General features: G+C 37.7%; 1 protein-coding gene across 5 annotated transcripts in view; it reads left to right on the top strand.

Moving 5' to 3' along the window:
* LOC145985285 (E3 ubiquitin-protein ligase SIAH1B-like) overlaps positions 1-24,037 on the top strand; it is a 125,417-nt gene extending 101,380 nt beyond the window's left edge. For 2 of the 5 annotated variants that reach the window (XM_083119111.1, XM_083119112.1), the window contains exons 3-4: positions 13,291-13,400; positions 21,884-24,037. In XM_083119111.1, the coding sequence (XP_082975237.1) occupies positions 13,335-13,400; positions 21,884-22,693 (876 nt within the window). In that variant the 5' untranslated portion in view covers positions 13,291-13,334 and the 3' untranslated portion in view covers positions 22,694-24,037. Of the gene's footprint in view, positions 1-7,423; positions 7,586-11,232; positions 11,282-11,504; positions 11,617-13,290; positions 13,401-21,883 lie in introns of those variants that run through there. The other 3 variants (XM_083119109.1, XM_083119113.1, XM_083119110.1) reach the window with 3 other exon arrangements.
* The last annotated feature ends 1,547 nt before the right edge of the window (positions 24,038-25,584 follow it).

Below are 25,584 nucleotides of genomic sequence, written 5' to 3'. Positions count from 1 at the left end.
TATTTGAAAACCTTGAATTGATGTTTTAAGTCCTTTTTATGCACAGATAGGCTAATCAGGACTGGACCTACAGTTTAAAGTGGATCCGAGCCACTGTGCAATGCGCCTCCATCATGTATCGAACCTTTTGAGTACAAGGCGACGACGTTACCACTACGCCATCGGGGAGGCCTTTATTTGAAAACCGGAAATAAAGGTAAACGAGCCGCAGAGTGATTATTTGTTCGTTTCATAATATTTAAGTACAATTTTACACAAGTTGCCTCAGCACAATGTCCAAACTCCTGTTGCACAGTTCTTCACGAATTATACTGGTTTGTTCCACAGCTGTCTTTGAAAGTAACAATAACTGTAAACTACTTACCTTATGAAATTAGCAGTGGCGTCTCGTCCCTTGGGGCTCCCGGGGCTTAGCCCCTAAAGAAAAACGGACGTATTGACGTAATTTTCAATCACCATAATACATAACTATCACACAATCTTTTAAAAGGCGATTTTTACCCACGTAAGTTCATCGTCTGCTGCAATGGATACGATAGCGCTCCTAGCGGCATTGATGTCAGTTATCGGTCTCGGGGCTCGTCGCAGAGGAAGGCGTGGTCTACGCTACACGCTACAGTGAAGGTCACGTGCTAGCAGAGAGAGCGAAGGGAGGAGTGCAATGGGTTTGGATGTTGATTTGGGGCTACTTCCGTGGCGTCGCGTTCGTTCGATCCCGCATGTTGTAGTGTAGCGTTGTGGTGGCTTTTATTCGCTATGAACAAAGTGGATTTCTTGTTGTCAACACCATTTCAGACATTGAGTGACCAAGAAAAACTTGTTGTTAAACAATTAGGTCCTGACCATCCGAGTGTTACATTAATACAAAAACACAAATCACAATCACGCTCTTTCAATCCAGACTGGTACAATAGAAAACCGTGGTTGACAGCTAGCGAGATCAAGAAAACTCTCTTTTGTTTTAATTGCCTTTTGTTTGGTGGTGGTGCTTCATGGACAGTTCATAGTATAAGTGATCTCAAACATCTTTCTGAAAAAATTAAGTCATTGGAAACTCGTTAAAATTGAGTTTGTTTGGAAAGGTTGATGTTCGAACACAAATCGATGAAGGATATAGACTGTCAATTACAAGGCACAATGCATTAGTCCGGAAAAATAGGCATATATTAAATAGAATTATCGATTGCTTAAAATTCTGTGGTCGACATGAACTTGATCTACGAGGACATAACGAAAGATAACAATCTTTAAACAGAGGCATCTTCCTAGATTTAGTAAATGAGATTGCTAAGCTAGATAACAGTTTGCATGAACATTTAGAGAAATACGTAAATAAATACGCATCAGCCGTGATACAAAATGAGTTGTTAGACTGTATGTATCAGGTTTACAGTGAGGCCCTCCAGGAGGATGTAAACAAAGCTATGTTTGTGTCTGTACAAGCTGATGAAACCAGCGACATTTTCAATAAGACACAATTGGTTATTGTGATTCGTTTTGTTCAGTGCTCGCAAGTAGTAGAGCATTTTCATGGTTTCGTGCAACTGACTGACAGATCTGCATCAAGGATATCCCAATGTATATTAGATGCATTAGAGCAGTACAAACTAAAAGATAAATTAGTTTCTCAAACGTATGATGGTGGATCTGCATTCCGAGGGGTACGGCTTGGAGTCCAGAAACTTGTAAGAGATGTTTATCCAAGTGCTTATTTTGTGCATTGTTATGCATACCAACTCAATCTCATAATGCAACAAGTATGCTCTACCATCACAGCTATCAGAATTTTCTTTGCCAATTTGTCTGCATTTTCTTCGTTCTTCTCTTCATCTAGTAAGAGAACAGATTTACTGCAGGAGGTATGTCATCGACGGTTACCGCGAACATGCCAAACAAGGTGGAATTTCCAGAGTAGGTTTAGTGTCGTCTGTTTTCCAGTGCGAGGAAGCCCTGATAGAGTGTTTGGAAATTGTTCAGCAAGATGGCTCATGGGATTCTTTGTCAATTAGGGAAGCAACTGGACTAATACATTTCCTTGAAGACGAGGAATTCATTTCTTTCTTGGGTGTCTTTAACAGGATAATGCCCTTCGTCGAAATATTTTACAATATTTTGCAGACGAAAATTACAACAATGGTACACGTGAAGGAACATCTTCGCAAATTTGTTGCTGACATCAGTGATATTAGGAATGAACTGGCTAACTCTTCAGATGATAGTTCTGTTCTGTGTAACATCTCGAAGAAAAGAAAAAGCAGTGTTAACAAAACAGCATGCGCTATTGAGTGCTGCGATATAATTATTCATCAAGCTGAAGAGAGATTTGGGGCAACTGAACATTTCGAGTGTTTCAATTTAGTTGACCCTGCAAAATTCAATGACTGGAGGAAGTCTGATTTTCTCGATGATTCGTGTAAGAATTGTGCCAAATATTATCCCTTCATAGAAGAGGAAAAACTAAAGAGTGAACTTCGTGTTCTTTATTGTAGTGAAGAGTTTAAAAACATAAACTCTATCAGTACATTGCATTCGTTTTTCATTGAAAATGATTTAGAGGATACCTTTTCATAAACAGTAAAAATGACAAACATAGTTTTAACAACTCCAGTGGCAACAGCTGAATCTGAACGATGTTTCAGCACATTGAAGCGTATTAAAACTAGGGATGGCCAAACGGATCCGGATCCGAAAAATCCGGATCGGTTCCGGATCCAAAAGTTACGGATCTGGATCCGAACCCGGTTCTGAAAGTTCCGGATCCGAGAGTTCCGGATCTGGATCCGGATCCGAAAATTCCGGATTTTTTGGATCCGGATCCGAGAGTTTCGTATCTCAATCCCATTATAATATTACCACACCTTAAAAGGTATTATGATCTTCGATTACAAATAAATTTTTCATTAGTTAGTCCCAGAAGAATTTTTTTCAAGTGTTTTTCCTAAAATACTTTGCTACGCATCGGCTAACACACTCATGCACAAAAATAATCTTACTTGTTTAACATAAAATGTCAGAGGTGATTTTGTAAATGCCATTGAAACGAATATGTATTCGTTCGAATGTATTGGAAATGAAAACATACATAAATGTGAGACATTCAATTCCAGGATGAAACCTTTAACACATATAACAAGATAGAAATGTTATACAAAAATTATACAATTGTTCTACAGTTACAGTTTTACAAATTAAAATAAAACATTATAATATAGTATGCAGTGTTATATAATTACAAATAACAAGGGAAGTTATCTAAGTGTCCCCCTCCGATTTCCATGAAACTTGACACGCGAATAGTGGGACCCAAAGGAAGAAATACGTGTGTTTTTGTTTCAGCTAAAAAACGGTTTTAGGGGCAAAACCCCCTCAAATGTCAAGATGAGGACAAATTGAAGTGAGGATCTGACCCCTGTGTCCCCCTCCGATTTTCATGATACTTGGCAGGTGTGTGTATAAACGGGCCCAAAGAAAGAAATACGTGTTTTTTTTTGTTTCAGCTAAAAAACTGTTTTAGGGGGCAAAACCCCCTCAAATGTCAAGATGAGGACAAATTGAAGTGAGGATCTGACCCCTGTGTCCCTCCGATTTCCATGAAACTTGGCAGGTCTATAGTGGGGCCCAATGGAAGAAATACTTTTTTTTATTTCAGCTAAAAAACGGTTTTAGGGGGCAAAACCCCCTCAAATGTCAAGATGAGGACAAATTGATGTGAGGATCTGACCCCTGTGTCCCTCTCCGATTTCCATGATATTTGGCAGGTGTGTGTATAAACGGGCCCAAATGAAGAAATACGTGTTTTTTTTTTGTTTCGGCTAAAAAACTGTTTTAGCGGGCAACCCCCCCCCCGCCCCCTCAAATCTCAAATGTCAATATGAGGACAAATTTAAGTATGCATAAGACTTATGTGTCCCCGTCCGATTTCCATGATACTTGGCAGGTGTGTGTATAAACGAGCCCAAATGAAGAAATACGTGTTTTTTTTGTTTCTGCTAAAAAACTGTTTTAGGGGGCAACCCCCCCTCAAATGTCAATATGAGGACAAATTTAAGTGTGCATTTGACCTATGTGTCCCACTCCGATTTCCATGAAACTTGGCAGGTGTATAGTGGGGCCCAATGGAAGAAATACGTGTTTTTTTGTTTCAGCTAAAAAACTGTTTTACAGGGCAAAACCCACTCAATTGTCAAGATGAGGACAAATTGAAGTGGGGATCTGACCCTTGTGCCCCCTCCGATTTCCATGAAACTTGGCAGGTGTGTGTATAAACGGACCCAAATGAAGAAATACGTGTTTTTTTGTTTCAGCTAAAAACTGTTTTAGGGGGCAAAATCCCCTCAAATGAAAAGATGAGGACAAATTGATGTAAGGATCTGACCCCTGTGTCCCCCTCCGATTTTAATGAAACTTTGCAGGTGTATAGAGGGGCCCAAAGGAAGAAATACGTGTTTTTTTTTTGTTTCGGCTAAAAAAACTGTTTTAGGGGGCAAAACCCGCCTCAAATATCAAGATGAGTACAAATTGACGTGGGGATCATCTGACCCCTGTGTCCTCCTCCGATTTCTATGGAATTTGACAGGTGTATAGAGAGGCCCTATGCCCCCTGTTTCTTCCTATGCCATATTTACGTGGTTTCGGGGTCAGATCCCCACTTCAATTTCTCCTCATCTTGACATTTGAGGGGGGGGGGGCCTCTATACACCTGGCAAGTTCCATGGAGATCGGAGGGGGAGATTTAGACCTCCCTTGTAAGTGTATTAATTAATTACAAATCGCGCACGCGGGTACACACACTATATATATATATATATGTGTGTATGTATGTATATTATATATATATGTATATTAGCAGGTAACAATATGTTATAAGCACAGTCTTACTTTCCAAAGAAGCGCATGTTGGATGGCAAAACGGATCTGGCTCCGAAAATTCCGGATCCGGATCCAAAAGTACCGGATCCGGATCCTAAAATTCTGGATCCGGATCCGAAAGTTCTGGATCCAGATCCGAAAGTAGCGGATTCGGATCCGGATCTGAAAATTCCAGATCCAAAAGTACCGGATCCGGATCCGGATCTGAAAATTCCGGATCCGAAAAATTTTAGGATCCGGATCCTTAGGATCCGGATCTGGCCATCCCTAATTAAAACCTGCTGAAGAAATGCAATGGGACAAGACAGACTCAATGCCTTGGCAGTGCTTACAATAGAGAAAGAATACATTGCAAACATAGAGGGCTTCAACGAAAAAATAACTACAAAATTTGCTGAGCAGAAGAACAGGAGAGCACAGTTCTTGTTTAAATGAGAACCAACGTTCGTAGAAAGGTACGTTTCACAGCAATACCTGTTTCTTTTGTAATTCATGTGAATGATCATTACATTTTAAATTCTTTAAAAAAATAAGTCCAATTTTGTAGTTTAGAGGAAGATAAATAGCTGGTTTTTTTTGTAATTCATATGAATTGTTATTACCTTTTAAATACTTTTTGAAAAAAAATAATAAGTCCAGTTTTGTAGTCTAGAAGAAGAAAAATACCTATTTTTTGTAATTCATGTGAATTGTCATTATATTTTAAATTCTTTAAAAAATAAGCCCCGGCCAAATTTGAGGCCACGAGACGCCACTGGAAATTAGTACCTGAAACTCAGTAATCTTTCCATGTAACTAGTAACTAAATTGAAAGTTAGTTGTACGGTACACTCCTGTTCACATAAAGTGTCCCTCTTTATAGGGTCGAACAGTTGAAGTATGTACCAATTGATATAAACAAAAGTGTACAATTACTATTTGTTCCATTTTTACAATTTGTTGAATCATATCCTTGTCTGAAAGAATGGATGAATTAGTGATTATTGAAATCGTGACACCATGAGAACAATCTTATTTATTGCCAAGAACCAGAATGCATCTATTCCAAGCGTATTTTAATTAGAATAATTTCGACATAAGGCTATATTATCTCCAACAATCCTCATTGGTATAAATTGAAAATCTGTTTTATCTTTATCTGGCGTTTCAACAATGAAAGCACGGTGCGTTGCATTGCGTTCTACCCAATAATATTTTGAACGGTCACTCCATACACAAGAAAAGAACTTCGCTGGAGCAAGCGAAGGAAAGCAAGTCTCTGCGCAAATAGTGACGAGAGACGGCTCTACCAATGAACACGTGAGAGGGAACTGGATTGCCTGGAACGGGGGAAAGCGGCTGTAGTTACCAGCTTTCGCAGCATCGTGTACTACTTCGCTCTGCCCACTCGATTCCCCTGCCCCCTTCTCTGCTTCTATGTGCAGCCTTGCTGCAGCAGAGATAGTCGGGACAGAGTATAAAGTCTCCTATCAAAGGTAGAAAGTAGTGTCATACAAAATGAAGTGTACAGTCAACGCAGCATTTGCTTCAAACGAATTCACAAAATGTTTTCAATTATTTCACTGTCCTCACTTGGCCCGTTTCGTGTTTGAATTAACTACACTTATTATTGTATTTTCTTCTCTGCGTTCTAAATATTACAATAAATACTTAATATAAAACAACGGATTTTATATTAATATTTCGACTATTACTACCTTCCACTGATCTTTGCTTATTTCTCTAATAATGACATATAACTAAAATCTCATGATTATCAATTTTCCTGTTTTACTACTATTTTTTTTAATCCACTACCTCACCACCTCTAACCAATATGGCGTCATCTCACATCGAGTACCCTAATCGACCAACCTGTATGTATCTATCTTGGTTATATTTACGCGGAGATCTGGCAACATGGCCCTCGGTTGCCATGGCAAACGGTGCTGCCATCTGTTTTCGATATAGTAACACAAAATTGCCTTTAGTACGGCCTTAAGAAATGTACAATAGCCCGGTTTATAATTACGTGAATGTTTACCAGATTTATGAACCTGTTCAAGATGGTTTCTTTTTTCTTTTTGATATTTGAACATAGAACTCAAATCCTTGGAAGACTCATGGAAGAAGAAGCATCGCCATCAGTTTTGTCAATATCCTACTAGAAAATGATAAAAAATGTTTCATGGATTTACCAGCAGGAATTTTACTATAAACAAAACAGAATACAATTCCTCGTCCATAGATTTTTAAGGATGGACACTTAAAAAGCGCGTGTATTTGGGATAAATTCAGGACACCTGGTAATTTTATCATTGAACACATTTTCAATGCAACATTTGAATTTATTTCATATTAATAATCTTTGCTACAATTTCTTATGAGAATTAGGAAAATACACACTTTTTATTTGAATATGTGGCCCGAATATTTGACGAAGAAAGTCTGTTACCGCCACTGCCTCAAATTGCCTTGGTGCAAAGCCGCATTAAGATTTGGCAACGCAGCAATGCAGTTTGCTTGAATCTCCTTCTGCTGACGACGATACGCTTCCTGTCGAAGCGATAAGGAGCAGGCTGGAACTCGATGCAAACGATGTCATGTTGATGTGAGCGAGAGAGTGGTCGTGAATCATTGTTTTAGTGTGGCATTTGTGCAAGGAGTTGAGGAGTGCTGTCGTTTACGGCTTGTGGCACGTGTAAGGAGTTAACGACGGATTAGCAAATTAGGAAAGGTAGGTTCCATATCCGATTTGGAGGGGGAAGGATTTTATGGGAGCGAAACACTTCATCCGTAGGCTAAAGTAAACATTTTCCAATTTTATAATCAAGTAAATAAAACTCGGACAGAGCACAACATCGTTAGATAGGGTTTTGTAAATATTATTTATGATAGTAAATAATTTAACACAGACACACAGACGAACGTGGTTATTTATGACAATGTGAAAAGGTCAAAATTGTTAACAGTATTCCATTATATGCTCAGGTAATGTAATCGAGGTTCGCCTTACCACTGGCGTCGTTAGCGGGGTGCATGAGGAACTCGCCCCCACCCCTCTCTGATAATTCAGTAAAAGGGATTGCTTATATGAAAGATGTTGGTGTATTATACATCTTGTACTCACCCCCCCCAAAAAAAACCCTCATTAACAACGTTTATGGGCCCTCGCCCTCGAGTCGAGTTTCGCCCTCGAGTCGAGTTTAAAGTGGGATCCAAGACACTCACTGGTGTTATTGCCTTTCATATTGTGTAGTAATCTCTATGCATGTATAACCAGTGGTCGAATTGAAGAAATTCTAGATCTACTTCGTTCAAGTCGTCCAATTGTCATTCCAATTACAATAGGAACAAAACGTACTATTTAAAATGTATTTATTAAAGACCCGTAATGTCTTTAAAGCCCCTAATGATTTTCAATTTAATAAAAAAGAACGTAGTGGTAACGTCATCGCCAAGTAACCAAGGGTCCCGGGTTCGATACCCGGTGGAGGCACATAGTGCTTCGGATCCTACTTTAAACTGTAGATCCAGTCCAAATTAGCCTCTGTGCATAAAATTGGACTTAAAACAAAAAGTCAAACTCAATTTTTAAAAAAATATGTGTGACTTGCAACTTCATGATTTCAATTCTCCTTTCAGAAAGATTGTCAGTTTTGTGGCTTAAAGTTTTAATACTGGAAATTATTGATAACTAATGACATAATTAGAAAAAAGGATGGATATTTGTTTCCGAGGTTGGAAACGAATTCACGAATGTAGAGACTGGGCTGGGATTGAAACCCTGGGGGGGATTACACATCATTTAATTCAATTGCTGGGTATAAATACTGCAACAATAAATATTTGAATTTTGGTATTTTCTCATTTAACGTCGCATTTTGCCACTTTTATCTAATCGCAACGACGAGGATGAATGATTACCTGATTCAGTTGACGAAGGGGGCTTTCGAAGTTATGGAATCAAACCCGGAACCTCCCTGAATGAGATCCTGAGTCGATCACGGTGTCTTGATCCCCATTGATTTTCTCGGTTGTATTCTTTTGCTACCTTACTGCCTCCTCCCAATGCGCCGCCCCCTCTTCTCATATCTTACTCTTTTCGTTGATTTCTTTTGATTCCTTTGCTTCGGGTTTCGTCACCTCTTTTTTCTGGACTCTTACTGTCTTTCATACGTGGTTTTATTTCTCTTCCGTCCTTTTTCTCTCCTTTTCTTTTTCGTTTCTTTTCCTGTATTTAATATCCCTCGCCCTTTTCTTATTTTATTTCTTTTCCTCCCCTTCCCCCTCTATGCCTTCATTTATTTCTTTCCGCTTCTCTTTTCCTCTCGTGCTTCTTCTCTTTCGTTCCCCCCTCTCGCTTCCTTACTTGCGCACCTTTTTTTATGTCTACCTTTCTTTCCCACCCTCTCTCTCTCTCTCTCTATGTCACGAGAAAACAACTAACGAATAGCACGCGCTGTGCTATACTTAACAAGGGTAAAGGTGAAGCGAACAACCTACTGTACTTGATAGCGATGTTTGGACTGTCACCTGTTAAGAGCATCAAACAAAAGAGAGCGATAAGACATCATTAGGCTACAGCATGAGGTCACGCATGGAAGAAATATTGACACACACTACAGTTTCTTTCACTGACTTGACTGTCTTCTCGACTCTAGCCTCGGCACCACTTCCCCGATAGTACATGATCCCTCCGTATTCAAATTCTTTCAGATTAGTTTCCTGGTGGTAATTCCCTTGGCTGATTGTTCCACCCGAAGTTTTCCGTTGTTTTCCACTCAAGAACACAAGTCAAAGTGAGCTTGTTCGTATAAAACGCGACGAAAATCACGAAACAATTGGATGAAGCCAGGAAGAAGGTTAGACGGGGATGCTGTCCTCCCAGTTAAGAAAATTTGCATAAAACAATCCCCAGCTATACTCTATCCCGGAAATCTCTGGAGCAAAACCGCGCATACCTGCAGAGAGCGAGCGGGCGAAGCGAAGCAGTACACGCTGCTGGAAAGATAGCAGTTGCTTTTCCCCCTCCACCCAATCCCGTTCCCTCTCACATGTTCATTGGTCGAGCCCTCTCGAGTCACTACCTGCGCTCGCTCCACACATTCCCGGGACAGAGTATAGCTAGAACAATTTGTGTAAGCAACCCCCAACCAGCTTCATTGTCTCTCGATGTTGAATCATACAAGCATTCCCCCAGGTAGGAATTTCCACTTCTGCATTTGTGATGGGTAACCTAGAGGTAAGAGACCTTTAGGAAGACCAAGACGAAAGTGGAAGAACAATGTTGAGATTTGAGAGGAGCCTGAAAGAATTTGGAAAGATTGACAAAGGATGAATTGATCTTCCTCAGTGTTGGGAAAGATGGAAAGGTTCCGTTGTTGGTGCAATAAGCAAATTTTTCTTAACTCGGCATGAAAATTACGTAGAGGAGAGCTGTGATATTAATAAATGCATCTACGGATATTTTGAATCAAAATTCAGATATATTGACAATGGCAAACCCGTAATGAAATGTGGGCTCTTCGTCGTATCGGTGACCGTGCAACTTAGTAAGGTGCATAAACTGCTAATGATGCACTTTTGGTGCAATAAAATACATACAAAACGACCTCCCTGGCGGAGTGGTTAGCATAGCGACGCCAGGAGTCCAGGGTTCGAATCCTGGTCGGAGCATGAGTGCTCTTTGTAAGTGTAAGTGTTCTTTCATCAATTTCGTCTGATCATCACACGTCCTTATCGCTGCGATTAGCCGAAGGTGGCAGAAAAGCAATGCTAAGTTACAAAATCCAATCAAATAAATATTTAACATTTACAAATATTTTCTTTGAATTTTGGTATGTATCGTCCCGTTTTTTACTTGTTGCAGGTCATCGCAACAATGAGGATAAATTATGATTAGGTGCATTCCAGCGTTACGTGTGTCACATTTCACACACAAAATGTAAGGGTCTAGACATGAGATATTAAGATATTCATAATGAACTGATTTTATAGAATTAGGAAGACTTTGTGTTGTCTGATAACAAATGAAAAAAAGAACTTGAATATGAAAACATAGACTAAATGCATGGGGAGCATTAACGAAAATGTGTTACGTGTGTGACGCTTTAAAGCAAACTTTGACTTCATTTGTCCGTGAAGTATGTACGTAGGCTAAAAATGCTAGTAACTTTTGTTGGTGAAATATACAAATTATATGCATTCACAAACATTTAAACCTTAATGTAATTAAAAACACTAATAATTTTCAGATTAATTCTTTTGTTATTTATATGGACCACTGTTCGAGGAATGTCCCGTTAGATGAAATTACAAACACAATAGAACATCTCTTTTGAACCGAGATTTGAACCCAGAACCTCTCGGAGGGGAGTCCATGAGTTGAGCTGGACATTTTTTCATTGCTCCAGTGTTCAAATATCGATATGTAGGTATCGGTTCAAGTCGGTGTCGGCTTACAGTTACTTTAAGTGCACTTTTTGTGTTTTGTATATCCTTCTTAGGACATGGAATAAAAATGTTTTAGTCCTCTAGACACAGACCTTCGAATAGAGACATGCTGAAACGGGGCCAACTTGAAGCAGTTTTAACTAGCTTAACAACTTCCCCAGTTACAGACAAAAGACATGAATCATGGCTATTCGTGTCCACGAAACATGGTGTCCACATTGCTTAACGCAGAAGGTCACGTAGTGAATCGTGGAATGTTCGAGCTTTTAACTGTAGCATTTGCCAGGCTTTTTGTAAGATGCCTAGAAACATGTAAGTAACACTGTCTTTAAACCTGGTTTATTATGCATGGTTCTTTACTACTTGTGTTCAGAAAAACAATATTTGGCAACATAATATACCAATTAACAAGGAAGACGTAGGCTTTTATAGTCTTGACACAGCGTTGTTTTCTACATGTTACCGCCGGTAAACCAACTTTTGTCATCTATCTTCTTTTATATGTTTAACTTTAATATGTGCAAATTGCTTATTATGTATTATACAAGCTTTAAAATCAGAATTGAAGTAAACTATTTAAGAACGTAAGACTTGACAGCGTGTGCTGAATTAATGACTTTCGGGGACAGTGTTGGCAAAGTTTATATCTGTTGAATTGATTTTATTCAGTGTTGGAAAAGATGGAAAGGTTGCGTTGTTGGTGTAATATTGTTGGCGTAATAAACTATTTTTAGTAAGTCGGTACCAAAATTATGTAGAGAAGAGCTCTGTTATTAATAAATGCATATATGAATATATAAATGAACAGTATAAAAGCAAGAAACTGCTTTAAATATCAGCTTTGTTTACTTATATTTATCTAGTTGGCATCGCTGCCTCGTGTGCTTTCTAATCAACTTTTTGTGCAAGAAACCTCAAAAACCAATAGATGCTTTCATAGCCTTGTATTGTGGAGTTCAACGTACAGCAGCCCAAGGATGGTACAAATTCCATACTTACAATTTTGTACTTGGTGCAGAGTCTGAAGAAGACCTTGCTAGAAAGTTGAAACGTTACGTTTAGTTTATGTTTTATAATAAAATAAATTTCTGCCTTGGTCAGCATATTGAGTTTTTCATATCATGGAAACAAGGCTTAATGGTGTTACAATTTAGTTGTTATTATTTACTTATTATGAATAATAACTTTTAAATTATAACGTAATTTTTCCTGTACAATCGTACAATCTGGATGAAAATATTGGCTTGCTGTGCATTAATTATATTAACTATAACAATATTATTTTTACATTTAACTTTGTTAGAATTGGGCTTATATTTTTAAAAGAATTTACTTGTGTGCGATTAATAACTTCCATAGTTTTCTTTAGCCAGTTTGGTGTTATGACAAATTTGAGATTTGTTTATTTTGTATTTATCTCCATCAATATGAATAAACTGCTTAATTATGGTTGAATATTGGAGGATCAAAAAAGTACTGTGCCTCCCTTGAGGAGGTACTTTGTAGGGGAAGGCGAATGTCCGTAGTTAAGCGTGGAAATAAGATCCTCGTAATATTGTTTTGGATTGTATATTTTTGTCAAATTTATTTAATCAGTAACCTATAAATTTGTAAAATTATAGTTGGATTTTGTCATATTTGCAAATATGGAAATTGGCAATGTAATGGTACTGTCTTATTCTATAAACGAACAAGCTATATATTTTACAACTACACCAGCTAGTAAAGGGGATATTATATTTCAGTTTTTGATGGACAAATACAAACTAGATTGCTGTGCTACTAAGAATTTATAATCTCAATGAAAGTAACTGCACTGCGGCTAATTTACAACTCACTTTGTGTATATTCAGTTGGAATTCACATGCACATTTTTACCTTGTCTGGCCTGAGAAATTGTCGTTTATTGATTTATGAAATGTATAATGCATTGATGTAAGGAAATGTAATCTATGTAGTTTGTTCACATATTTTCCCTTCGTGCAGGTATTACTGTTCAAGGTTTCAAGGCTGCTACTACAGATTGAATCATGGGCATCAGGAATTCTCTATTTGATACTTGTGGCAACGCAAAAGGATCCTTGGCATCGTTAACGGTAAGTTTTATTTTCCTTAAACGGCTTAAAGGTGTTCTTCACAATTTGTTAGCATGAAAGGTGTACAACTTGTATCTTGAGAAATTCTTATGTAACGTAATTTGGAGCTTTTCAAAAAGTTGCAGCAAATTACAGTACTTGAGTACTTTTTCACTGAAATTTATGCGTCCTTTATTGAAAAGAAGCCATACGAGATCAATTAATTGTATAAACTGTCGAAATTATTTGTCTTTTTCCAGGATATCAAGAGCTTTTGCAATTGACTTCACATAATCTCGTTTGTTGGATATTATGGACATCATCATACAATTTAATTTGACAATATGTACAATCAACTTGTGAAGTGTGGTTTGAGACAATGAAGAAGTTAGTTTTTATAATTAATTGATCAAAACATGAAACATGAAAAACAAATTCCTGGAATTCTTTGAAATTAAGCTATTGGTAATATTTTGATTCACTCGTCTCAGAAGTGAACTCGGTGTGGCTTATTATTTCTATGTGAGTGCAAACACTTGTTTAATTTGAAGGATAGCAGTCTGACATTTTTTTTTTTTTTTTTATGTTCAAGTTACGTGTGTTGATTGCATAGATTCCGGATTAGTGAGAGCGCCGAATCACTGAATTATTATTATATTTTTAAAAATTTCTTATGACATGTGCTTCCCTTAGTATAAAAATCACGGACCGCCCCTGCTAACAGTGAGGAAAGACGATGGAAATCTAGAAAGAAGGTGCAGGAAAATAAAATCTTAAGAGTTACAAATAAAAGAGTGAAGGCAAGAAAAAGTAGGAATTGTATTTACGTATTGTAAGGAAGCGACAACTGCAAGATACCTGGTAATTGGCGTTTTGAAATTTACGAAACCTTTAAAATCTGAAGTTATTCTTGAAATCTATCTGGGTGCCCCTGGATTCCAGGACCCGTAAGGTAGGAACCTGACTTTTGTGACAAGCAACTATTTCATAGTCAGAAATCTTTGCATTGCACCTTTTTATTCTACAAAGAAAATGTTTGCACCCCTCCCAAATTACGGTAAAACACCATTCAGATTGGGTTCCAAGTTAATGATGTGACCGACTTTTGAATTTAAGGTCTTTAAGTAGCTCATAGTTTTGCACCCTTTTGTTCCACAAAAGAAAACCTTTTGCACTTCTACCAAATTACGGTAAATCACGATTTCAAATTCATGTTTCAGCTTGGAACCCGAATTTTGAATCGCGATTTATGCTAAAGGTCCCGGGTTCGATCCCCGGCCGGTTCAAATCCGGGAACCTTTCTAACGTTGGAAGCGGCCCCGGCGCCCACCCAGCGTCGAATAACATGGGTACCTGGGGGAAACCCTGGGGGTAAAGGCGGTCAGGGGCGTGATGCTGATCACATCACCCCCACTCACGACCGGATCAAGAAAGTATGGGGCGTTACCCCCACACCCCTATAGGCCTTAATGGCGTTGTGCTAAGCACAGGGGAGCACTTCTTTTTTTTTACCGTAATTTGGGACGAGTGCAAAACTTTTTCTTTGTGGCACCAAAGGTGCAAAACCTGTATGAAATAATTATGATTCCGGTTCAAACTTGACGGGGCTGTCCACCCTTGCAAACTTGCCTTTGCTTCATCTCCTGCGCTTGTTGATTCAAGCTGGCAGTTTTATTATCTGTTAAAATGCCAACGTGTTGTGCACATTATCTTTTACGACTGAATTCCTGTGTCAGCTGAATTCCTATGTAGGAAGGAGTCGGAGCGAGAGGCGTCGTTGTTGTGTACTCATCAAATACCATCACAGGACAGCTGTACTTCCACTGCGTGCTTCCGGGAATATTTCGATTTGTCTCAACTTGCAACAGTGGAGTTTACAGATCATTGTCTTTCCACCTAAATTTACACTCTCGTCCGTCAGAAGTATACATGCTTGTCTACACAGGTTTTCTACTGACCGGGAATACTTTGAATTTCGGGAATTAAACATATACTTCTGGACAGGGCGTGGCAAGGGGTGGGCGATCGCGTCCCAAGTGGTTGATGAGAAAAATGTAATGAATAGAATTGAGAAAAAAATATGGTAAAGGCTAATTTTTGTGGGTAATAAAATTTAAACATTCGGTTCTTATCTGGTTTTAAATTCTAGTTAAACGATATAATTTGAATAAATTCGTCAAATCAGGGGCGTGTCATACAGACCTTAATCCTAAAGGAGCCCTAAAAAAGTAAAAATTATCGTCGTATTTATCATATGGAGCATTCTTGCAAAAAATAACAATAATTTACTTGGACATTTTTACCCATTTAATTTTATGTTGAATAAAATGCACTTTGTCTTGTATTTTCTTCTTTCTCTTCACCTTGCACTCCCGATTTGAACAAGTTAACAATACAGCACCTCCAACTGCCACGAAGCAAGTGCAAGGCATTTTAATGCTTGCGTTGTTTCCTTCCTTCCTACAGCAGGCCCGTACCCAGGATTTTTTAGGGGGGGAAGCTACCGAAAATGTGGATCAAAGGGAAGATGGCAAATGTTTTGGATTGATTGAGTTAGGTTCTTTTACGTCGATTTTCTGACACTTTTGGCTAATCGCGAAGATGAGGATGAGTAATGATATGATGCAATTGATAAAGGAACACTTACAAAGAACACCCATACCCAGCCCGCGATTCGAACCCGGAATCCATGGCGTCTTAGCTCGCTGTGATAACCACTCTGTCATGGTGGTTGGCGAAATGTGTTGAAGTATTAGATGTGACCACCAATGTTGTGGTAGTATTGCAGCTAGTGCTTAGTGTACACCCAACGGCAAAAGTAATATGTGCATTACTATTTTCATTCAGTATGTTTTCCATAGTGTGATGATAATGTGTTGATATGGAAAAGCACGAAGCAGATGTTAACGTCAGCTTCAGATCAACAGAATTGCATCTCTCCAAGATGTTGAGTAAAATCAGAATGAAAATACGACCAGAAGAACAATTTGTCTACTATTATCTTAGCTATTGGCTATACAATTGCAGAGTTTCAATATTATAGTCCAAAATTACGGGGGAAAATCAACTCACTGATAGACCCCACTATCCGACAATCAGCAACACGGTCGCTCACAGACAAAGGTTGTCACATGGCATACAGCTTGGTGCTTACTGGTTACATTCAATTCTCAGAAGTCAGAAGTATTCGGATTGTACTGTGTTTTGCAAATTAGCATTGTTTTCATTTTTCTTTAAATAAATAATTCTTACACCAGCGCCATTCAACAGCCATGATAATTGTATGGTTAGAAAATAACATATTTATAAATTAAAATATACGTATTAGCAATGATTATTAAAACGAGGAACATGTCTAAATGTAAGTTAACCAAAAGAAACGAAACGTTTTCGCAAAACGACTGCAGTTTGAAAAAGTGTCAGGACAGAGATGAAAAAGAATGGACTGTCCCGACTAAATTGGGATCTCTTGTAGACTTGCATCAATGGTTATACAACAAAAACTACTCAGTGTTGCAGACTGCAAACTTCTTGAGCCTGACTCTCTCCCCAGACAACCCATTCATACGGTATATGCAAGGACGAAATTGAACTTTTTTCCACAATCTGTTCATGTAGTTGGCCTTACAGGAATTGGCAACATCGTGGTGGCTGCAAGCCTCGTCATGATTGTATGGCAGATAAGGTACGAGTTTCTTTAGATTGTCCGGAAGTATATATCGGTTCTGCCTGAATTTACTCACGAACGTGAAAAATTAGCATTCTTAAACCCGAAGGTTCATGGCTGCAGCAACACAAGCCTTCCATTTGTCCCTATCCTGGGCTAGATCGATCTAATCTTTTCCATGCTTACCGATTTCCTTTCGATCAATCTCAACCTTATCCCTCAATCTTTGTCTTGGCCTTCCTACAGGTGTATTACCATCAGATTTCCCAACAAGAATTCTGTAAACTCTTCTTTCCTCTGCCACATGGTCTGCTCGTCTAAGTCTTCTTGATTTAATTATTCTAATAATATCCGGACACGAATACATATTATGCAGTTCTAAATTATGTAACCTTCATCACTTATCCCCATTAGGTCCAAATATTTTTGGAGGGATTTTATTTTCGTAATCTTAATTTATGTTCCTCTTTTAATGTAATGGACCAAGTTTCACAATTATTAGCATTACTATCGAAATTCAACATACTTATTCCCTACTTGAAGATTCCAAATGTCACATGTAAAATATAATTAAATGTCTTCAAATCCTTGCAATTTGTGTTAAAGGTTGAAAGAGTATTTTCGACTTTTTTTTCGACTCAAGTTTTACAAACTTGAGCAAAATCCTTTGGAAAGAGCACAAAATTTGCTACAAGAAGGTGAAATAAAACGTGTGGGTCACCCCCCTCTTTCCGCTCTTATCTCATTTACGGAAATTATGTTTTCGGTGAGGAAAATTGTTATTAGTGCTCTGGCAAAAATTCTTAATTTTGAAATAATTAATGTAAGTAAAAGATGTTCTTATATTTTGAAAAGCACCTTGCGGACTTAACAAAGAGGCAGAGTCAACATGTTTTGGACTACCCTATATGCGGTAGATTCTGAAATTCATTTTAGTTCTAGGATTGCATCATCTGATGTGTTATTTACCGTCGCTGTTGTTTCCTCTTGGCTAATCGCGACGATGTGAATGAGTGATGATGTGATATAAGTATGAAGGGACAGTCACAAAGCACACCAATGCCCATGCCTAGACTTGAACCCGGATACTTCGGTGGCGAGTTTGAAAGTACACCAGTTATTTTCAATTATCTGTGCACACCAAGGCTGAACGGCCCTATACCCGGACCTGGCATCAATTTGTTATACAAGGCCGCGGTAAGTTCTCCTGAAATTCGTCCATTTATTATTCACAGAGAAAACTAAGTGCATCATATCGATTGATGCACCAGAATGCATCGATTGATGCACTAAAGTGTGTGTTATGGCTTCTTAAAAGAATCAGATTCACATTTGATGCATTTGGGTGCATTTTTGTATGTCGTGAAAGAAACACCGAAGTGCATCATTTGATTCAAGTGAGGATTTCTATCAGTCGAGATGCACTTCAATGCATCAGTTGATGTTCTTGATGCACCTTCCTGCATCTTTTTAGATGATGCATTTAAACGTTTGGTCTGAGCTACACAGTTTATTTATTAATATTTAATTTAAAGTTTTAATAAAGTCTAAAAGTTTGATTGATTTAGTTTATTTTAGTTACTTCGCGTTTTGTGTCTCTTGGCTAATTTGCGAAGATGGGGATGAGGGATGAAATGATGAAATTGATGAATGGACATTTACAAACAACCAAGCCCGAGGGGGATTCGAACCCGGGACACCTAGCGTTGCAGCGCGATGTGCTAACCACGAAAATTTGTTGGGATCGGTACATAGACATTAAGAAAAAAATATCGTAAAATTGCGACCTGAGTTTCGAGAACCACACTGGTCTACACCATGTTTGTGCAGTTCAAGAAACTAAATTTACAGAAAAGTGGGACATCTACATTCTGCGAGCTACAATTTAGTAATAAATAAAATAATAAATTAAATAAAATTTTGAAATACGTTTCATTATCTTGGAAGAAAATGGGGGAAAGGAAAATGGGGCAAGTCAACAATTTTGACCACAATAACTTCCGTAAATGTAAGCCTTATTCGTAGAAGCTAGGTAACTTTGAGGGTTCGTCTGTTACTGTATTTGAGTTTTTTTTAATGATGTTTGTAGTTCCCCCCCCCCCTTTGTTTGTATTGTTAATGGCCATTATCATTCGGAATTTGTTTCCATAAATTTAGCAGCTATTTTTCAATATACACGTTAATAATTTACTTTTTTCGGCCCTAACGTTAAAAATAAGCTATATAGTCTTAGTATGCCCACAGAAAGAAATCCAAATGTATGTCTGGTGAAAATGGTGAGCAAGATTTCAAGACACAAAAACTATTACAAGTAGCGACGATTGGGTGCCAAAACTGGAGGGGGGAGCAAAGCCAGTTTACTGACAAGGCTAAACATTGAGTCATAGTACGGATGCAAAAAAAATGGCAAAAAGTGAGGGGTACTGTCCCTCCCAAGCCCTCCCAATCGACGCCACTGCAGTGCTTTCTGTTAGAAATTTTAATTCAGAAATAGCTAACACTGAGAGCAGAATGATAATTATTCTGCGTCACTTACAGATTGTAAATGTGTTTCTTCAGGAATCTAAATAATTTTAACCATTAACAATTCGATGTTCAAAAAACAATGTAGGAAGAAGGCCATAAGTTTTTTAAAAAAATAAGTGACTGTCAGTAGAGTTAAATGTTGGTTGATCTGCTTATTAAGAGTGACATGGATTACTGTGGATTAAAATATCAAGGCAAACATCCTATAAAATTTATTTTATTCGGAACTCTCAATCAAATCATAAAAAATATTGAATTCGGTAGTCATTTGAGTGGAATGGGTATCCATTTCAAATTTGAAATACATCATTGTTGTTTTTTTACACCAAAATAGTAACGTCATGATTAATTACGTTAAACATAAATGACTTGCCAGTTCCAATAAGAATCGCATGCAACAACAGAATTGTTGAGAATGAATTTCTAGTAGTAATGATCGCATTCATTCCTAATACATGGTGTCTATGCACAAAATAAGAAACCAACGAGTAACTTCGTCGCCTTGTAACCAAAAGGCCCCGGGTTCGATACCCGCTGGAGAAACATTGTGGTTCGGATCCTACTTTAAACTGTAGCTTCAGTTTCGATTAGCATGTCTGTGCATAAAGTAGACATAAAACAACAACAACAAAAAAACTCAAAATAAAATCAGCAGGAGGGGAATGAATTTCATGTCTATTTGCAGGAAGGCCAATTTATTAAAGTTGGCCCATTTGATACTTTTGTGTTATAGAATTTTTGTGCAATGTGGTTAAAGACACTCAGAATTTGCACAAAAAGTAATTCAAAGTAATCTAATGCTAATGTAGGGATTAGTTGTATAAAATTGTTCAAAATTGTAACATTTATTCTTCAAAATATGCGCCTCCAACGGACTCATTTAACCTCATTCGTGAAATATCCAGCATCCAGCTATCTTGGGTTTATATTCTACCTTGTATGTGGAACGCACTTTTGACAATGACTGTACAACATAGGACACTCCTATTACAGATTGATTTTATCGTGTATGGTCCGAAAGGTAATAACTGAACTTCGCGTACGTCCGAAAGATAACATCATCCTGCATTTTGGGAGAAAAATTCGGACGATTTCAAATCAATACGTAATTCTGGATTTCTTTTTTTTTTGGTGCTGTTCACGGAAATGATATCCATTTTTTTCCATCACGTCAAGATTTTTCACAATCAAAATTCTCATATTCGCCAATCGCCATTACATTACATCTATTACCTAACGCATCAAAAGAAAGTTATGCAAGGAAAATGTCGGTTCATTCCAAATCAGTAAGTGATTCTGAATGTATTTTGAGTGCTGATCACGGAAATGACATCCATTTTTCCCATTCACGTTAGGATTTTTCACAATGACACAATCAAAATTCTCATATTCGCAATTCCATCACACCTACCTATTACACAACGCAACAAAATACATTAAGCCAGTGAAATGTCGTATTTGTACAAACTAATAGGTGATTCTGTAAGTATTTTGAATGCTGATCACGCACATGGTATCTATTTTCCCCCATCACGTCAGGATTTTTCACAATTTCACAATTAAAATTATCATATTCAACATTCCATTACGCCTATTACAGAACGCAATAAAATAAATTTAAACAAAGGAAATTTCGAATGTTTACAAACCAATATGTGATTCTGGAAGTATTTTGAATGCTGATGACGGATATGACATAAATTTCTTTCCATCACGTCATAATTTTTCCTTGGATAAAGATTTTTTCCACGTCATTAAGTTCAATCAACCCACTACATTAACATTGAATTTTGGACATTTTGTGAAGGAAATTTTTATGAGCGATTTCGAAAATGGCACTTACGTAATCAAAGTTTACAATTTTCATGTCAATGTGTCTTGTGAAATAGAAGGTGGATTAAATGCTTACTATTCTATGTGCATTTATATTTCAAAATTGAAGGATTTGTATTGTAGAAAACCAACATTTTACCACCATCTAAACAGAGCCATCTATTGGGAAAATGATGGAACTACAAATGTTATTGTGAAATTAAGGCAGTTAATATATTGCTATTTTCTGAAGAAAAAAAAACGACGTGATGGGTAAAAATGGATTTCATTTTTGGAATCAGCATGCTGAAATTATTCAGAGACAACAGTCATCTGCGAGTGTTCCAAATCCATGCAGGGTGATGTAATAAGTGAACTTAAATTTGGCTTTATAATAGCAGCTCAAAGTTGATGTAACTTGCTTCGTGCATGTGTGCCTTCCATTCTTCGCATGACATGTGTGCACTCCGCTTCTAACATGCAGATATGTTATTTGCAGGCGAAGGAACCTCTCAAGGTTGACGAGGGGAAGGTGCAAGATCTCTGGGAATCCCTTCAGTGTCCGATCTGTTTCGACATGCCATCGCCACCGATCATGCAGTGCCAGAGAGGTCACAACATATGCAAGGACTGCAAACCACAAGTGCAGCACTGCCCCACATGCAAATCCACGTACGTTGAGACGAGGAACTACTCCGTGGAAGCCATGATCAAGACGCTTCCTTTACCTTGCAAGCACAGGGTCGACGGTTGTACCTTCACAGGATTCCAGAGCAAAATTCATGCTCACGAACCGACCTGCGAGTTCAAGCCATACCCGTGTCCAGAAGGTTGCGATGCGAGTTTGAAGTCAAAGGACGCTCTGAATCACTTCTCGAAACAGCACAGGACCTTCCCAGGAATAGGCAAAGTCAAGAAGGGCAAGTACAAGCACAACTTCTTCCTGTGGACCTCGTGCTTGACGACCGAGCAAGACAAGCACATACTGTTCGTGCTGGATATTCGGAAGTGGGGAGTGTTCTTACTCACCATCTCCGTTAACGATGGAACCATCGGTTGGATTCTTCAGATGGTAGCTCCTCAGAAACGTGCCGAAACGTTTCGGTACGAGATGAGGATATCGGCAGCCAATGTGCCGAGGATGATTCTCTTCAATGGTTCAGTGTCCTCTCTCCATTCTTCCAGCGAGGACATCGTCTCCAACGGCGAGTGTTTGCTGACCAAGAAGAACTTCCTTCAGAGGTCTCTGCCATCGAACAAAGACGACGATACGTTTGAACTGGGATTGATCATAAGTAAGAACAAATAGTCTATAATTTTCTGCAAGCCATGATATAGAAAGATATGCCTGCGAAACTGTTGCCAGATAATAAAAATGCCAGTGGTATTCGTACTGATTAAGTTGCATATTTGACAACTGTTTTGCTTTTACTCAGAAGTTTCGGAGACTTGTTCTGTCTTCGTCTTCAGGAGTTTAATGTTAACTTATATAAACAGAATTCGAAGTGTATCAAATCAATGTTGATTCACATTTGGTGAATCCATTGACATAGTCAAACGTGTCATTTTAATTTCCTCGAAATTATCTCAATGTATTCTTTTTTTTGGTACATCTAATGGAAAAGGAGCTAAAAAAGTACCCGTTTATGAGGTCCTGTGTGTATTTAGATGCACAAAAAAATTCACCATTGGCAGCTTATGCAGTTTAACATGTTACTGCAGTCAACATGTTTGTGTCAATTGACATGTTATTCTGTTTGTATAGTCAACGGTATAAATATATATTTATTTGTTTCGAGAGGGTATCGTCTAAAAGGAATAGTCCACTGTGTCCAGATTAAGAAGAAAGAATTGAGATCTGTAATGTGCAGAGAATGAGAAACTGGCAATATCCTATTGGAATCTTTGAAACGGCGGAGTAAAAGTAAAACAGTGGTCAAAAGTCGAAGTCAATCATTATGAGTCAACAAGCATTCATCACCCTACAGAGCCCAAGGTATTCATGAGTAAATGTCTGATTACTGTGAACATTTTCTGCAATCCGTGCAGCAAAGCAAGGTTAAACTTCCTAGCTCAAACTTGGTAATTTTGCATTATCATTAATTATTCCATCTGCATTAGCTCATAATGTGTAAATTCGTTCTAGTTATATTACATCGAGTCAATTTTATTTTATTAAAATTTTTGGTGTATTGATATATGTGCAAATTTATTTTTAAGGTAACTTTTTGTGTTCGATTTACACGATAATACGCCAAATATTACCAAGAAATAATTCCAAGGTTGGAGTAAAGCTCGATTTGGCCAGCTTTAGTTTGTGTTTTTCACTATAAATCTAGACCTTGTAGCTATATTAATTATTAGGTTAAACACAGGATTATTAGAGATCTTAGACCTGTCTTTTTTTGTACATACGTATAACCTATTATTTTACGCTAAATGACAATTTTCGATTATGTGTATACTGCAAAATGTAACTTACCATATTTGGTGCAACAAAAACCACATTTACAATGTAAAATATACTGTACTTGAATTAAGGCTTATAATTTGTTATGAATTCATGTTATTATGTAATTCACGGTTTGTGATTTGTACGAACAACAAACTGTTGTCAAAAGTTCCAATAAAGTTTTTATTTTTCTTAGTTGTTGATAATATAACACTGCTTTTTCCTAATCTTTTCGCTATATTATATACATTAGATGTACAAATTCCCCAATTGCAAGATATGGTTAGTTTCTTGTCGATATTTAGGCATAGTTTTTAAAGATTGTACATTGAGCAATCACAGTATGATGTTTAATATTCAGATCAGCATATTAATTTCATTCTAGGACCTAATATAGTGACACCAATTTATATTACTGTTTACTTAATTAGTTCCCAATATTGAACTTTGGAATCTGTTTTTCAAAATATGCTATTCCTATTATCATCTCTAAACATTGTAACCATACATTTAACTGACTTAATTGTTATGTAGTAACTGACACAGTAGATCTTAAGCAGCATACAGCCACACGAATTTTTGAAAAATCATTAATGGTTTGGTTTAGTTTTTATTATACAGTTGCATTGATACATGCAATACAAGTGAATTTTAACTCGATTGATTGAATTGTTGCTTTAATAAAACATTAAACTGCTGATCAAGGCAAACTTTTATAGTATAAAAAATATACATAAAAACGTAACGTTTCCACCCTCCAACAGGGTCTTCTTCAGAAGAATATTCACAATAAATTGATGGAAGATACAACAATCATCTTATACGAGGGTTATTCGGAAAGCAACTTCCGCCTGGGCACAAAAGAAACACCAGGAAACTGTGAGAGCCCCAATCATATGCAACTGAAAGAGACAACTCTAAGATACTTGTGTGCTTGTGTGGAAGTTTGAGTTGTCTCTTTCAGTTGTATATGATGGGGACTCTCACAATTTCCTGGTGTTTCTTTTGTGACCAGGCGGTGGTTGCTTTCCGAATAACCCTCGAATAAGATGATTGCTGTATCTTTCATCAATTTATTGTGAATATTCTTCTGAAGAAGACTCTGTTAGAGGGTGGAAACGTTACGTTTTTATGTATATTTTTTATACTATAAAAGTTTGCCTTGGTCAGCATTCTAATGTTTTATTAACATAGAAACAAGGCTTAACAGTGTTACCATTGTTGTTTTAAGTCCAATGTATGCACAGAAAGGCTAATCGGGACTAGACCTACAGTTTAAAGTGGTATTCGAAGCACTGTGCCATGTGCCTCAACCGAGTATCAAATTTTAACTCAACTTGACTATGTAGATCACATTTGTAGGGTTACTTTTAAAATGGAATTGCAATCTAAACATTCTTTTCAATATTTTTCCTAAACAAGAAAATTGATTACCACTCTTATCCTGAACAAAATTTTGCATTTGCCAATAATTGACTGTAATTTCTCACTGAAATGTTCATCCGCGGGGAGGGTATCAGGCGACTTTCGTAATTTTCAGGTACTTTTCATCCCCCGTCCTCGTCCGTGGCGGGAGTTGCTCGCAGTAACAGCGTCATGGTCTGGAGACATGATTCCTGCTCGATCACAGGGTCGACTGTCGATTGCAGGAAGGAAAAGTATCCAGCATCTTGCGGTGTTCCTCTAACCTGCAGAATTCCATCTCATCCTCGTTGTTTTTCGACTGACTCCTCAAAGGTGTGGTTTAC

Source organism: Lepisma saccharinum, chromosome 3, assembly GCF_977018435.1.
Source record: "Lepisma saccharinum chromosome 3, izLepSacc3.1, whole genome shotgun sequence".
Taxonomy (NCBI): Eukaryota; Metazoa; Arthropoda; class Insecta; order Zygentoma; family Lepismatidae; genus Lepisma; species Lepisma saccharinum.
Note: the sequence above shows the minus strand (reverse complement) of the source record. Positions and strands in the feature narration are given on the sequence as shown.